The following is a 12,394-nucleotide window of genomic DNA, read 5'->3' on the forward strand; positions in this document are numbered from 1 at the left end:
ACAAGATTCAAGCAAACTTTCAGGAGTAAAATGGCAAAGAGAAGCCCAGATTTATGCTAAAGTGGTGCAGTGCGGTGCTGTGCCAAAAATAGCAGTTCTGCGCTGCACCACTTTTGAAACAGAAGGGTGTGCCGTATTTAGAGGAATTTCAGTTTTTTATTTTAATTTAAAATGTTAAAATGTTACATCTTAATTGACATTTTCACCTAACAATAACATGACTTTGACCTTTTTTTTAAAGTAAATTTGTGAGTTTCTTTAAATCTAAGGTAAGATATTATTACCCTACCTAACTATAACATTACTTTAACCATTGTCTTTTTCAGTGAATATCTAGGGTTTTTAAAGTAAATCTTCTTATCACATCAAACCCCCACGCAAGTGGGAAACCGCCGCTACACACAACCTTCACTGCAGTTTAAAGAAAGCAGCTTTTTCAAGCAAAGTACCACAAGTTAAATATGTAATATCAAAACAAAATAACAGATAACATGTGATATGTAATATGGTCCTTTATTGCTATCTCCAGATTTTTGTAACATTTTAAACCTTTCAGCTTCTGGCCTCATGGTTTATGATGCCACCAGAAAAATATACACGTGTTAAAACATAATATACTTTTTACAAAATGTTAAATTCATTTTTCTTAAATATTCTTTGAAAATGTAGGTTTTGCATATACTTATTAAATTGCAAATATATTCTTTTTTATTTGAAATACATTTTTAAATATATATTTAAAATAAGTATACTGTTTAATTTTGCAATTCTAGATAGTATTATTAAGAAACAATTTCATTTTTTTCCATTATTTCTTCAATATTTTACAAACTACAGCTCAATTCCTTTGCCTAGGCGGAGAGCACTATCAGAATGCTATTTACTAATACCATCCTTAAGGCAGAAAATGTCTGCCCAGTAGTAGGATTTACAGGTGTCCACTCCCTCACATCAGAGGGTCGAAACATCAACAACAGAAAAGAACAGAAAGTTAGTAACTTCAGGACTGAATTTTGAGCACATGTCTGTTGTGGTGTTCTGTGCCCCACAGGCAGAGATCTTCACCAAAACGGCAAAGATGTCCTCCACTAGGGAGTTGAATTCCAAATAGAATTGCATAGGGAAACACCTACACATGACCCAAGCCTCAAAAACCTTTCACACAATAAACCTGTAACAACAAATTGTAGCCTCTGCATATCCTAGTTCAACTGTATCACTAAAACGACACAGCACAACAGCTCCAAACTTCAAGATTCAGCAAGCCCCACACAAAAGGAAGAAGCACTTCACTGAGGAGGAGACAGGCTTTGTGGTTGCCTTTCTAGCTGATAATTACAAGGAACAGCATGGGCATGCCTGCATGCACCATCAGTGGAGTTAAGAAGAGAGCCATGCAGTAGGTTTTTACATATTATGCATTGGTGGTAGAAGCACGGCACCATGGGGACCTCAAGAAAAAGTGGTAGAACATGAGCAGGTAGATATATGTAATAAATGCTCTTCCTGCAGGTGCACCTATATCCAATCTCCATTTCCTCCCCTAAGAGGAGAGTGTCCTCATCACCATGCACCCTCACTTTCTATATGGGATGGTGGTTCCAAGGAACCCTAACATGAAGCCAGGTAAGAACTCTGCAGACCTCCCTCGAGACTAGTCCTCTACTGGTCCTCCGACACCCTTCACAGATATGCAAACCTATCCCTCAAACACAGCTTCTGACACCCCTCCTTTCCACAGAGGAAATTGTTCAAATTGTTCTAAATGCACTCTACCTTTCTGGCATACAGTCCCCCTAACTGGTGCTCTGTTATCAACAGGTGGAGCAAGAGCACTTCCAACTATGGCATGGAGATAAACTGGTGCACTCAGCTGGTGACATATCTCAGTACATCTTACAAGCATTGTTGTTGGCTTACCTGTGATATGTTTGCAGTGTCTCACTTAATTAGGTGCAAATATCCAGCAGCTAGAGAGGGGTCTACAGCCAGTAATTTGACATGTGCATGCATGGTCTGGGAGTGAGAAATAGGCTTCAGAACTCAAACTAAATGAGTTACAGAGAAGGTTATGAAATATAATGCACTGACATGTGGAATGACCATGTTCGGTTATTTGAAAATAAAGATATCTACCTTGCCTGAAGGCAGCATTCTTATTGGTGCATAGAGATAGTTAAGGATTTCAATTGGGTTCAAAAAGTTCTGCTATTGATTCAGGAGAGAAAGTGAAGTGATGAAAAGCTACCTCGTGTGTCTTGCCAGTAGTGGCCCTTTTGGAAAAAGAGATGAAGGCTGTGGCAGATGTGCATTAGTGTACAAGAAAATTGTGTTTGTTAGGAGCTGGAAGATGTTTCCCAACTGTTGCTGTGCACTTTGATGGACCTGCATTTTGGTACCATTCTTAAGCACTGAGCATTTCATCACTTGCAGGTGATACTGCAGAGCATTTGTTAGTCAGGAGATTACCAGATTTTTCAAATGTTTGTTTCTACACTTTGCCTACCATTGTTTTCAGTGAACATTTCCATTTACCTTGTGAAGTAAAAATGTGCTGTGTGAAACTCTTCCAAGGAGAATTGGGGAAGTGAAGGTTTGGAGTTATGCTGAATGCTGGAAAATATTTGCTAATCTTATATTGAACACTTTTGATATTTTTCTAACAAAGGACTATTTTAGGGAATATTGGGAATACTGTCAACAATTTAAGAATGTTTAGACTCGTAATCACATGCAATAATTAATGTCTATTTTTCAGTTGCCATCAAGATTGAATTTATTCAAGAACAAAAGGTAAAGAATAAAGAGACAATAGGAAATGCAAGCTAGTGAATCTAGGTAAGAGATACAGTAATCCAGATTTGTTTATGTTTTTCTCATCATGCGAGGAGTGTCACTTGGCCATAGTAGGAGAGGAATCCTTATCCTAAGAAACTGTTCTGTGTCCCATTGCCTTCTTCAGTGATTCTCTAAGCACTATTCCATGTAGGATTCTAAGTTGAGGATTGGGTGGACACAATGGAGATTATCAGTATCTATATACCTCTGTGTTTATTAATCAGGCTAGTGATATGAGGTGTGCAGCCATCTTAAGGATCACATCAGGTGAGAAGTGGTATATAGCAATGGCTGCCTGTAAATCATGGGAAACCTCCTTTACAACTTGGTCCATACCACACAATGCCTTTACTACTCAATCATTACCAAGCAATACCTTTACCATGCATTGCCATTACCATGCAAGTCTTTATCACAAAATAGTAAGTATATGCCAGGTAGATAGTTAGAGATAGATAGATAGATAGATAGATAGATAGATAGATAGATAGATAGATAGATAGATAGATAGATAGATAGATAGATAGATAATTGAGTAAGAGTGTTTTTCGGGTTGGGGCAGGTTAGGGTATTGGATGCTAGGGTTTTTTTATGGTTAAGCATAGGTATGGGTATGTGGGTGGCGGGGGTATTTTTAGGGTTTAGAGTGGGTCAGAGTATTTAGGTGGCAGGGATATGTTTAAGTTTTAGTGTGGGTAAGGGTATTTGGGTGGCAGGGGTATTTTTAGGGTTTAGGACGGCTAAGGGTATTTGGGTGGCAGGAGTATTTTTAGGGGTTTAGGGTGAGTAAGGGTATTTCGGTATCAGGGGTATTTTTAGGGTGTAGGGTGGGACAGAGTATTTGGGTGGCTGGGGTATTTTTAGGGTTTAGGGTAAGTAAGGGAATTTAGGTGGCAGGGGTATTTTTAGGGGTCATGGTGGGTAAGGGTATTTGGGTGGTAGGGCTATTACTAGGGTTTATGGTAGTAAGAGTATTTGGGCACCAGGAGTTTGTGGTGGCTGAGTTCAGGGGTTGTGGTCGATGAGGGAATATCTAAATACATATATATGAATACATATTTACACTCACACATGCATATATTAAAAACTAAGGCTTTCACTTACCTGTTATATACGTTCTTCTCATTGTAAAGCCATGTGTGGTAAAGGCATATATGTGGTAATGACTTGCATGGTAAAGGCATTGTGTTGGAATGGACATGTGTTACAGACATGCGTTTTTCCATCATACAACCACAAATCACATCTCTCCTCCTTGTTAGCCCAAAATCAGGGGCAATGCAACAAAGATATTCAATATCATAGAGATTGTTTTTATCTTTGTCTTGCTTTATTACATTAACACTATGGGGCTGATTTAAGGAAAGTGGTGCTGCATCCACTGCAGCATCACTTTTCCTGCGCCCCTTAGTGCACCCCTTAATGCCTCCATGTGTGTGTCGTATTTAATATATGGGGTTCCATGGAGGTAGTTAGGGAACTAGCGTCAACATTGTTTACGCTAGTTTGGCGCTTTGCAGGATTAGCATAAAAAATGACGCTAATCCTGCAAAGCACATTGAGGCCCATTATAAATAATGGTGTGCCTCCTTTTAACGCCTGATCTATGCAGGCATTAAAAATGCCGCAAAAATGGCACAAAGAAATCTTTTAGACTTCTTTGCACCATTTCTTCAACCCCCCTAATAAGGGAACGTCCCCTTGCATACATTATTCCTGGCGCAGGCATAATGTGGCGCAAGGAGTTGCAAAGTGGCACGATGCATGCATAGCACCACTTTGTAAATCTGATGTGGTGATTTTGTCTTCATTGGGCCACATTAGATTTTTAAAAAGATGCAAATTTGGGGCAAGGAGGCAATAGGCCCTCTTAAATCTGGGCCTATGTGTGATTGGCTGATGTTGCAATGAGTTTCACCCGTTGATGAATGTGTCAGAGTCCTATTCATACCCTAACACTTGCAGTTGCAGGTGAGTTGCTGTGTTGCGGCCTGGTTTGATAGGTGTATTTTATGACTTGAAGCTTTATTTTTAATTTTAGTTTACTAAATTGAAAAATAATATTTTTGCAGACAATAAAAAATAGTTTTTTCATTTAGTTTCTTATTTTTCCCTTTATGGTGTTAGTTGTACTCCTTGCCACCACTGATTTCTAATAGAGTGTGCTGCAGTACCATTGATTGGCCATGTATAGTGCTCTACTTACTCCAAGGCTTGACCTGAGTTAATACAAGTTTATTTTGCCGATAGAAAATTTAGGTGTAACGTTTGGGGATAAAAATTGGTTTACGTTTGCATGAGAAGGTGGAGATCTCCAGACGGAGATCTGTAAATAGGCTTTGTGAGTACTGCAAAAGTACTACTTCCTATACTCTATATGTTTACAGTGAATAGGCCCCATGTTTTCTAAATAGATATTTTGATAAAGTCCAATGGTATTTTTATATACTATATTACTGTACATATTTTTGTAGCAGATATTTTCATATGAAGTGGATATTTTGGCATATAATTTTCTATGATATTTTTGTAGTTCATGTTCCAACCTATAACCCACATTTGGGCATAAACCCTCTATGGATATCCACTAGGGTCGGACTGGTCTAAAGAACAATCAGGCAGTGTTCGAAGGTCTGGTCTGCAGGTCAGCATGTGGGCCGTTTTTATGGCTGCTTGTGGGCCTGTTTTACTATCTTGTGGGCCAATTTGTCGTACCTATTTCACTGTTATTAAAACAAACATTGCAAGTAGCAAGCTCAAAGCCACACAGTGTTCCAAACTTTGCAAAACACTTATACATCTTGTCTTTACAAGTTCAAAACTATCCCAATTTCCAAAGTGGGCCAATTTGTTAGCTACTTAATTCACTAATTGGAGTCATGTTTATTTTGGTGCCTGGGCCTATTTTCTGCTCCAGCCCCACCCTTATATTCACACAGTTAAATATGCACTGTATTATCATTGTTTAGGGAGGAATTGATCACTCAAGACTTCTCCATCTGTTAGTGACTGCTACTACACACTCTCAAATATGGTATGAGTTGCGCTGTACATCTCCGTAATTATTATTTATACATATCATTGTGTGTTTGTGTGCATTTGCATGTATGTGTGTAAATGTGTGTCTATGTGTAAAATGTTTTACTACAGCTTTTATTTCACTATTTGAGAATTTCTAAACCACAATTTCAGTCTCTGAAAATCAGTGACTGAAACTGCAAAACCACACAATTTTGCACATTTCAAATTTACTATTTATTTAACCACTTATAATGACCACTCTTTCTATGTTCATACCAAGTGGGAATCAGGGAGTTGAAATGAAGATAAAATGTAAACATCAGCATATGAGTTTACCATATTCCTGTAATCCAAGGGATCATACTTGCTTTCCTGGAATACTCTCCAAATTTCTTGAAATTCTTCATTCATAATGTGGATTTCTTCACTTAGAATTTTTCCTCGCATTCCTCCAATCGCAATTCTCTCTAATTTGGTAAAATCGATGGCTGAGGTAAACAGTTCCTTTGAAAAAAAGAAATTGTAAGGGCTTCAGTTTGCACCATTAGGTTCTCATTGTATGTTGTGTAGGCGTTACAGAAGGTTGATTCATATTTCTGTTGAAAAATGGTATGACAATGCAAATAAATGCGCTGGACACAAAGTTAAGCATGTATTCAATATCGTTCACTGCTATGGGGAGAATGACAAACAGAACTGTTCACAGAAGACAACAGGAAACAGTATGCTATCCTTAGGTGCTATCCTTAGAGCACCCCCTTACCTTTAGTACCGCCGCAGCTTAACCCCTTCGCTGCCAGGCCTTTTCCCCCTCCTGTGCCAGGCCTATTTGTGGGTTCCCATGAAGGAGGCCAAGAAATTAGCCAAAATACAGTGAAAATGTAGGGTTTTTTTCAAAAATGGGAAAAAGGGACTGCAGAAGAAGGCTTGTGTTTTTTCCCCTGAAAATGGCATCAACAAAGGGTTTGCGGTGCTAAAATCACCAGCTTCCCAGCTTTCAGGAACAGGCAGACTTGAATCAGAAAACCCATTTTTTTAAACACAATTTTGGCATTTTACTGGGACATAACCCATTTTTATGATTTTTTGCGCTTTCAGCCTCCTTCCAGTCAGTGACAGAAATGGGCGTGAAACCAATGGTGGATCCCAGAAACCTAAACATTTCTGAAAAATAGACAACATTCTGAATTCAGCAAGGGGTAATTTGTGTAGATCCTACAAGGGTTTCCTACAGAAAATAACAACTGAAAAAAAATAAGATTGAAATTGAGGTGAAAAAAACAGCAATTTTTCTCTACTTTTTACTCTGTAACTTTTTCCTGCAATGTCAGATTCTTTAAAGCAATATACCGTTACGTCTACTGGACTCTTCTGGTTGCAGGGATATATAGGGCTTGTAGGTTCATCAACAACCCTAGGTATCCAGAGCCAATAAATGAGCTGCACCCTGCAGTGGGTTTTCATTCTATACCGGGTATACAGCAATTCATTTGCTGAAATATAAAGAGGGAAAAATAGCTATCAAGAAAACCTTTGTATTTCCAAAATGGGCACAAGATAAGGTGTTGAGGAGCAGTGGTTATTTGCACATCTCTGAATTCCGGGGTGCCCATACTAGCATGTGAATTAAAGGGCATTTCTCAAATAGACGTCTTTTTTACACACTCTCTTATATTTGGAAGGAAAAAATGTAGAGAAAGACAAGGGGCAATAACACTTGTTTTGCTATTCTATGTTCCCCCAAGTGAAATGATACCTCACTTGTGTGGGTAGGCCTAGCACCCGCGACAGGAAATGCCCCAGAACACAACGTGGACACATCCCATTTTTTTACAGAAAACAGAGGTGTTTTTTGCAAAGTGCCTACCTGTAGATTTTGGCCTCTAGCTCAGCCGGCACCTAGGGAAACCTGCCAAACCTGTGCAGTTTTGAAAACTAGAGACCTGGGGGAATCCAAGATGGGGTGACTTGTGGGGCTCTGACCAGGTTCTGTTACCCAGAATCCTTTGCAAACCTCAAAATTTGGCTAAAAAAACACATTTGCCTTACATTTCGGTGACAGAAAGTTCTGGAATCTGAGAGGAGCCACAAATTTCCTTCCACCCAGCGTTCCTCCAAGTCTCCCGATAAAAATGATACCTCACTTGTGTGGGTAGGCCTAGCGCCTGCAACAGGAAATGCACCAAAACACAATGTGGACACATCCCATTTTTTGACAGAAAACAGAGGTGTTTTTTACAATGTGCCTACCTGTGGATTTTGGCCTCTAGCTCAGCCGGCTCCTGGGGAAACCTAGCAAACCAGCGCATTTTTGAAAACTACACACCTAGGGGAATCCAAGATGTGGTGACTTGTGGGGCTCTGACCAGGTTCTGTTACCCAGAATCCTTTGCAAACCTCAAAATTTGAACAAAAAAACACTTTTTCCTCTCATTTCGGTGACAGAAAGTTCTGGAATCTGAGAGGAGCCACACACTTCCTTCAACCCAGCGTTCCCCCAAGTCTCCCGATAAAAATGATACCTCACTTGTGTGGGTAGGCCTAGCGCTCGCGACAGGAAATGCCCCAAAACGCAATGTGGACACATCAAATTTTTTCCCAGAAAACAGAGGTGTTTTTTGCAAAGTGCCTACCTGTAGAATTTGGCCTCTCGCTCAGCCGGCACCTAGGGAAACCTACTAAACCTGTGCATTTTTTTAAACTAGAGACCTAGGGGAATCCAAGATGGGGTGACTTGTGGGGCTCTGACCAGGTTCTGTTACCCAGAATCCTTTGCAAACCTCAAAATGTGGCTAAAAAAACATGTTTTCCTCACATTTCAGTGACAGAAAGTTCTGGAATCTGAGAGGAGCCACAAATTTTCTTCTACCCAGCATTCCCCCAAGTCTCCCGATAAAAATGATACCTCACTTGTGTGGGTAGGCCTAGCGCCCGCGACAGGAAATGCCCCAAAACACAATGTGGACACATCACATTTTTTCACAGAAAACAGAGGTGTTTTTTACAAAGTGCCTACCTGTGGATTTTGGCCTCTAGCTCAGCCGGCACCTAGGGAAACCTAGCAAACCAGCACATTTTTTAAAACTAGAGACCTAGGGGAATCCAAGATGGGGTGACTTGTGGGGCTCTGACCAGGTTCTGTTACCCAGAATGCTTTGCAAACCTCAAACTTTGGCCAAAAAAACACTTTTTCCTCTCATTTCGGTGACAGAAAGTTCTGGAATCAGAGAGGAGCCACAAATTTCTTTCCACCCAGCGTTCCCCCAAGTCTCCCGATAAAAATTGTACCTCACTTGTGTGGGTAGGCCTAGCGCCCACGAAAGGAAATGGCTCAAAACACAACATGGACACATCAAAATTATCAAATACAAACTACCTGTTTTTGCAGGGGGGCGCCTGCATTTTTGGTCCTGGGCTCAGCAGCCTTCTAGGGAAACCTACCAAACCCAGACATTTCTGAAAACTAGACACCCGAGGGAGTCCAGTGAGGTGTGACTTGCGTAGATCCCCCAATGTTTTCTTACCCAGAATCCTCAGCAAACCTCAAATTTAGCTAAAATATCACATTTTTCCCACATTTCTGTGTGGGATCACCGCACTGGGACACATTTCATACCACCCAATGTTCCCCTCAGTCTCCTGGTAAAAATGATACCTCATTTGTGTAGGTGTGCCAAGTGCTTGTGAAAGGGAAGAGCCAAAAACATGTCGATATTGAGGGGGAACAAAGAGAGTCCAAAAGGGCAGTTTGCAAAAAAACATTTTTAGGCTGACAAGTGCGGCAGAATTTTTATCGGTATAGATGAGACAATGCTGGGTGGTAGGAATTTTGTGGATTTCTGCAGATTCCGGAAGGTTCCATCACAAAAACGTGGGAAAAATTTGTGATTTCCAGCAAAGTTGGAGGTTTTCAGGGGATTGTGGGTACAAAAATGGTGCGGGGTGCATGTGAAACACACCAGTCTGGAATCACCCAGATGTTTAGTTTTCAGATGTGTCTAGGTCTTGTGGATTTTTCTACATGGCAACGTCCCAAAGTCCATAAAGTGCAGCCCTCACCATTCCAAGTGGGACGATTGTGAGAGTAAGCCAAGTTCTCATGGCCCAAATGTAAAACTAAAACCCAAAATAATCAAATGCCTTCTTGCTTGCTGTGGGATAAGATGTTTTAGTGTGCGGGGGAGAGCTGAAAGACTGTTACCCCCTTCAGTTGAGGTGGGGGCATAACCAGGCCATACTGGTTGGTAGCCACCACCCCAATATTTTTAGTTTTTTTAAAATTCCCTGGCATCTGGTAGACTTTCTGCCCCCCGGGGTGTGGATCAGGGGTAATTGCCCCATCTGCCCACTAGTGGGCAGAACAACTTTGGCCCCATTTATTTGGGGTACCCTCTTATTTTTGGGAAAAAAACTTCCCTGGCCTCTGGTGGGCTTTCTGCCCCCCCCCCCCCTTGGGGCAGATGGCCCTTCCAAAAATAGGCCCATCTGCCCCCAATGGGGAGCAGATATGGCCAACAGTAATGTGCTCCCATGGGGAGCGACCCTTACCCAAGGGGCTGCCTCCCTAAAGAAAACACACGCATACACACACACCAATCCCTGGTGCCTAAGTGGTTTCTGCCCCCCTGGGGGAAGATTGGCCTAACAAAAATTGGCCGATCTGGAAATGGTCTAAATACAATTTGCCCCCAAGGGGAGCAACACTTGCCTAATGGGTCGCTCTCCATCTCTAAAAAAAAAAAAAAAAAAACACAAAAAGAAAATGAGCCCTGGCGCCTACAGGTTTCTGCCCTCCCTGGGGGCAGATCAGCCTGATAACAAGAAATGGCCTAAAATAAATTTGAGCCCCCAACCCCCCTGGGGAGCGACCCTTGCCTACGGGGTAGCTCCACTTGCGTGACATTGATGCACAAAAACAATATCCCCGGTGCCTAGTGGTATCTGCCCCCTTTGGGGGCAGATTGAACTAAAATCGGCCGATCTGCCCCCAAAGGCGGCAGAAATGGCCTAAAGAAATGTTGCCCCTCCAAGGGAGCGACCCTTGCCTAAGGGGTCGCTCACCATCTGTAAAACAACAAAAAAAAAATCCCCGGTGCCTATTGGTTTCTGCCCCCCTTGGGGGCAGATCGGCCTAATTAAAATAGGCTGATGGCCTAAAATAAATTTGCCCCCCAGGGAAACCACCCTTGCCTAAGGGGTCACTCCCCTTGCGTGAAATTTACGAAGAAAAAAAAACCTCCCTGGTGTCTAGCGGTTTCTGTCCCCCTTGGGGGCAGATTGGCCTCATAAAAATAGGCCAATCTGCCCCCAAGGGGGGCAGAAATGGCCTTAATATAATTTGCCCCCTAGGGGAGCGACCCTTGCCTAAGGGGTCACTCCCCACCTCTAAAAATAAAATAAAAAAAAATTAAAAAAATGATTCCTGGTGCCTAGAGGTTTCTGCCCCCCCCCCCCCCACCATCCCCCCCCAGGGGCAGAAAAGGCCTTAAAGGGAGCCCTTGCCCAAGGGGTCGCTCCCTTATGCCAATTTCCACGTAGAAAAAAAATCCCCGGTGTCTAGTGGGCGATTCAAAAGCCGGATTGCTTTGCAATCCGGCTTTTGAAACACGCAGAGACTTCAAAGGGAAGGAAATTAATTTCCTTCCTTTTGAAGCCTCTCCGGCTTCCTCCACGTGATCGGAAGGGAAATGCTCAGCTTCCAGCGCAATGGAGGAGACCTCTGTGATTGTCACGCTGACGTCACGGGGGGTGGAAAGTGGATGAGATTCATGTTCCATCCACAACTGGGGGGTGTGGATGGGGGGCCCATGGGGGGAGCGCTAGCGCTCCCCCCTGTTCCCGGGTGCAGGACGAGGTGATCTCGTCCAAGGCACCCGGGAACCAGTGCCTTGGACGAGATCACCTCGTCCAAGGCACAGTAGCGGTTAACAAGCTGGAAAGCTACAAGAGCAAAGTTTAACATTAATCAACCCATGTCTGTGATCTACATTCTGAAGCTCATTTTGGGAGTGCAGAAATGACATACCTCTCTAAACTACACAATTCTGAGATTAAAATCAGCCTCAATATTTTCAGATGCATTAGGCTCAAAATGCCAATGACTGCCAGAAGTTTAAAGCCCACTTTCGCCCCATGAAAACTCAAGTGATCAAGCATCCAGTCAACATAAAAACAGCAAAACGAGAAACCACTACCATGGTAAAACTAAAAAGTTTTACCATGGCCAAAGAATAATAAATCAATAATATTCATAAGTCGTGAAGCAGTGCCCTTTGCAAAATAATTCTGCACAAAGGAAGAAGGGTCTTCTAGCAACACAGAGGTATGTGGAGCAGCAACAGCAAAAAGCTGTTCTTGCAAAATAATAATTCCCCAGTAGAGCAAAATACTCTCGGTTTGGTAAAATATTTAAGCACGTAAGGTAAAGTTAAGGACACTCTGAATTAATGTCCCATTTGTGACCAGGTGTGATCAGCCTTTAAAAATATTTCAGTGTTAAGTGATTTGTATCATCCCCATTCACCCACTCGCTGAA

At 41.9% G+C, this 12,394-nt stretch overlaps 1 protein-coding gene across 1 annotated transcript in view; it reads right to left on the minus strand.

The window, feature by feature from the left end:
* Nucleotides 1-12,394, minus strand: part of LOC138283610 (dynein axonemal heavy chain 11-like) — a 2,790,563-nt gene that overhangs the window by 2,542,095 nt on the left and 236,074 nt on the right. Inside the window, exon 11 of the mRNA XM_069221547.1 lies at nt 6,196-6,363. Coding sequence (XP_069077648.1) covers nt 6,196-6,363 — 168 coding nt within the window. The remainder of the gene's footprint in view (nt 1-6,195; nt 6,364-12,394) is intronic.

This window comes from Pleurodeles waltl, chromosome 3_1 (genome assembly GCF_031143425.1).
Source record: "Pleurodeles waltl isolate 20211129_DDA chromosome 3_1, aPleWal1.hap1.20221129, whole genome shotgun sequence".
In the NCBI taxonomy this organism is placed as follows: Eukaryota; Metazoa; Chordata; class Amphibia; order Caudata; family Salamandridae; genus Pleurodeles; species Pleurodeles waltl.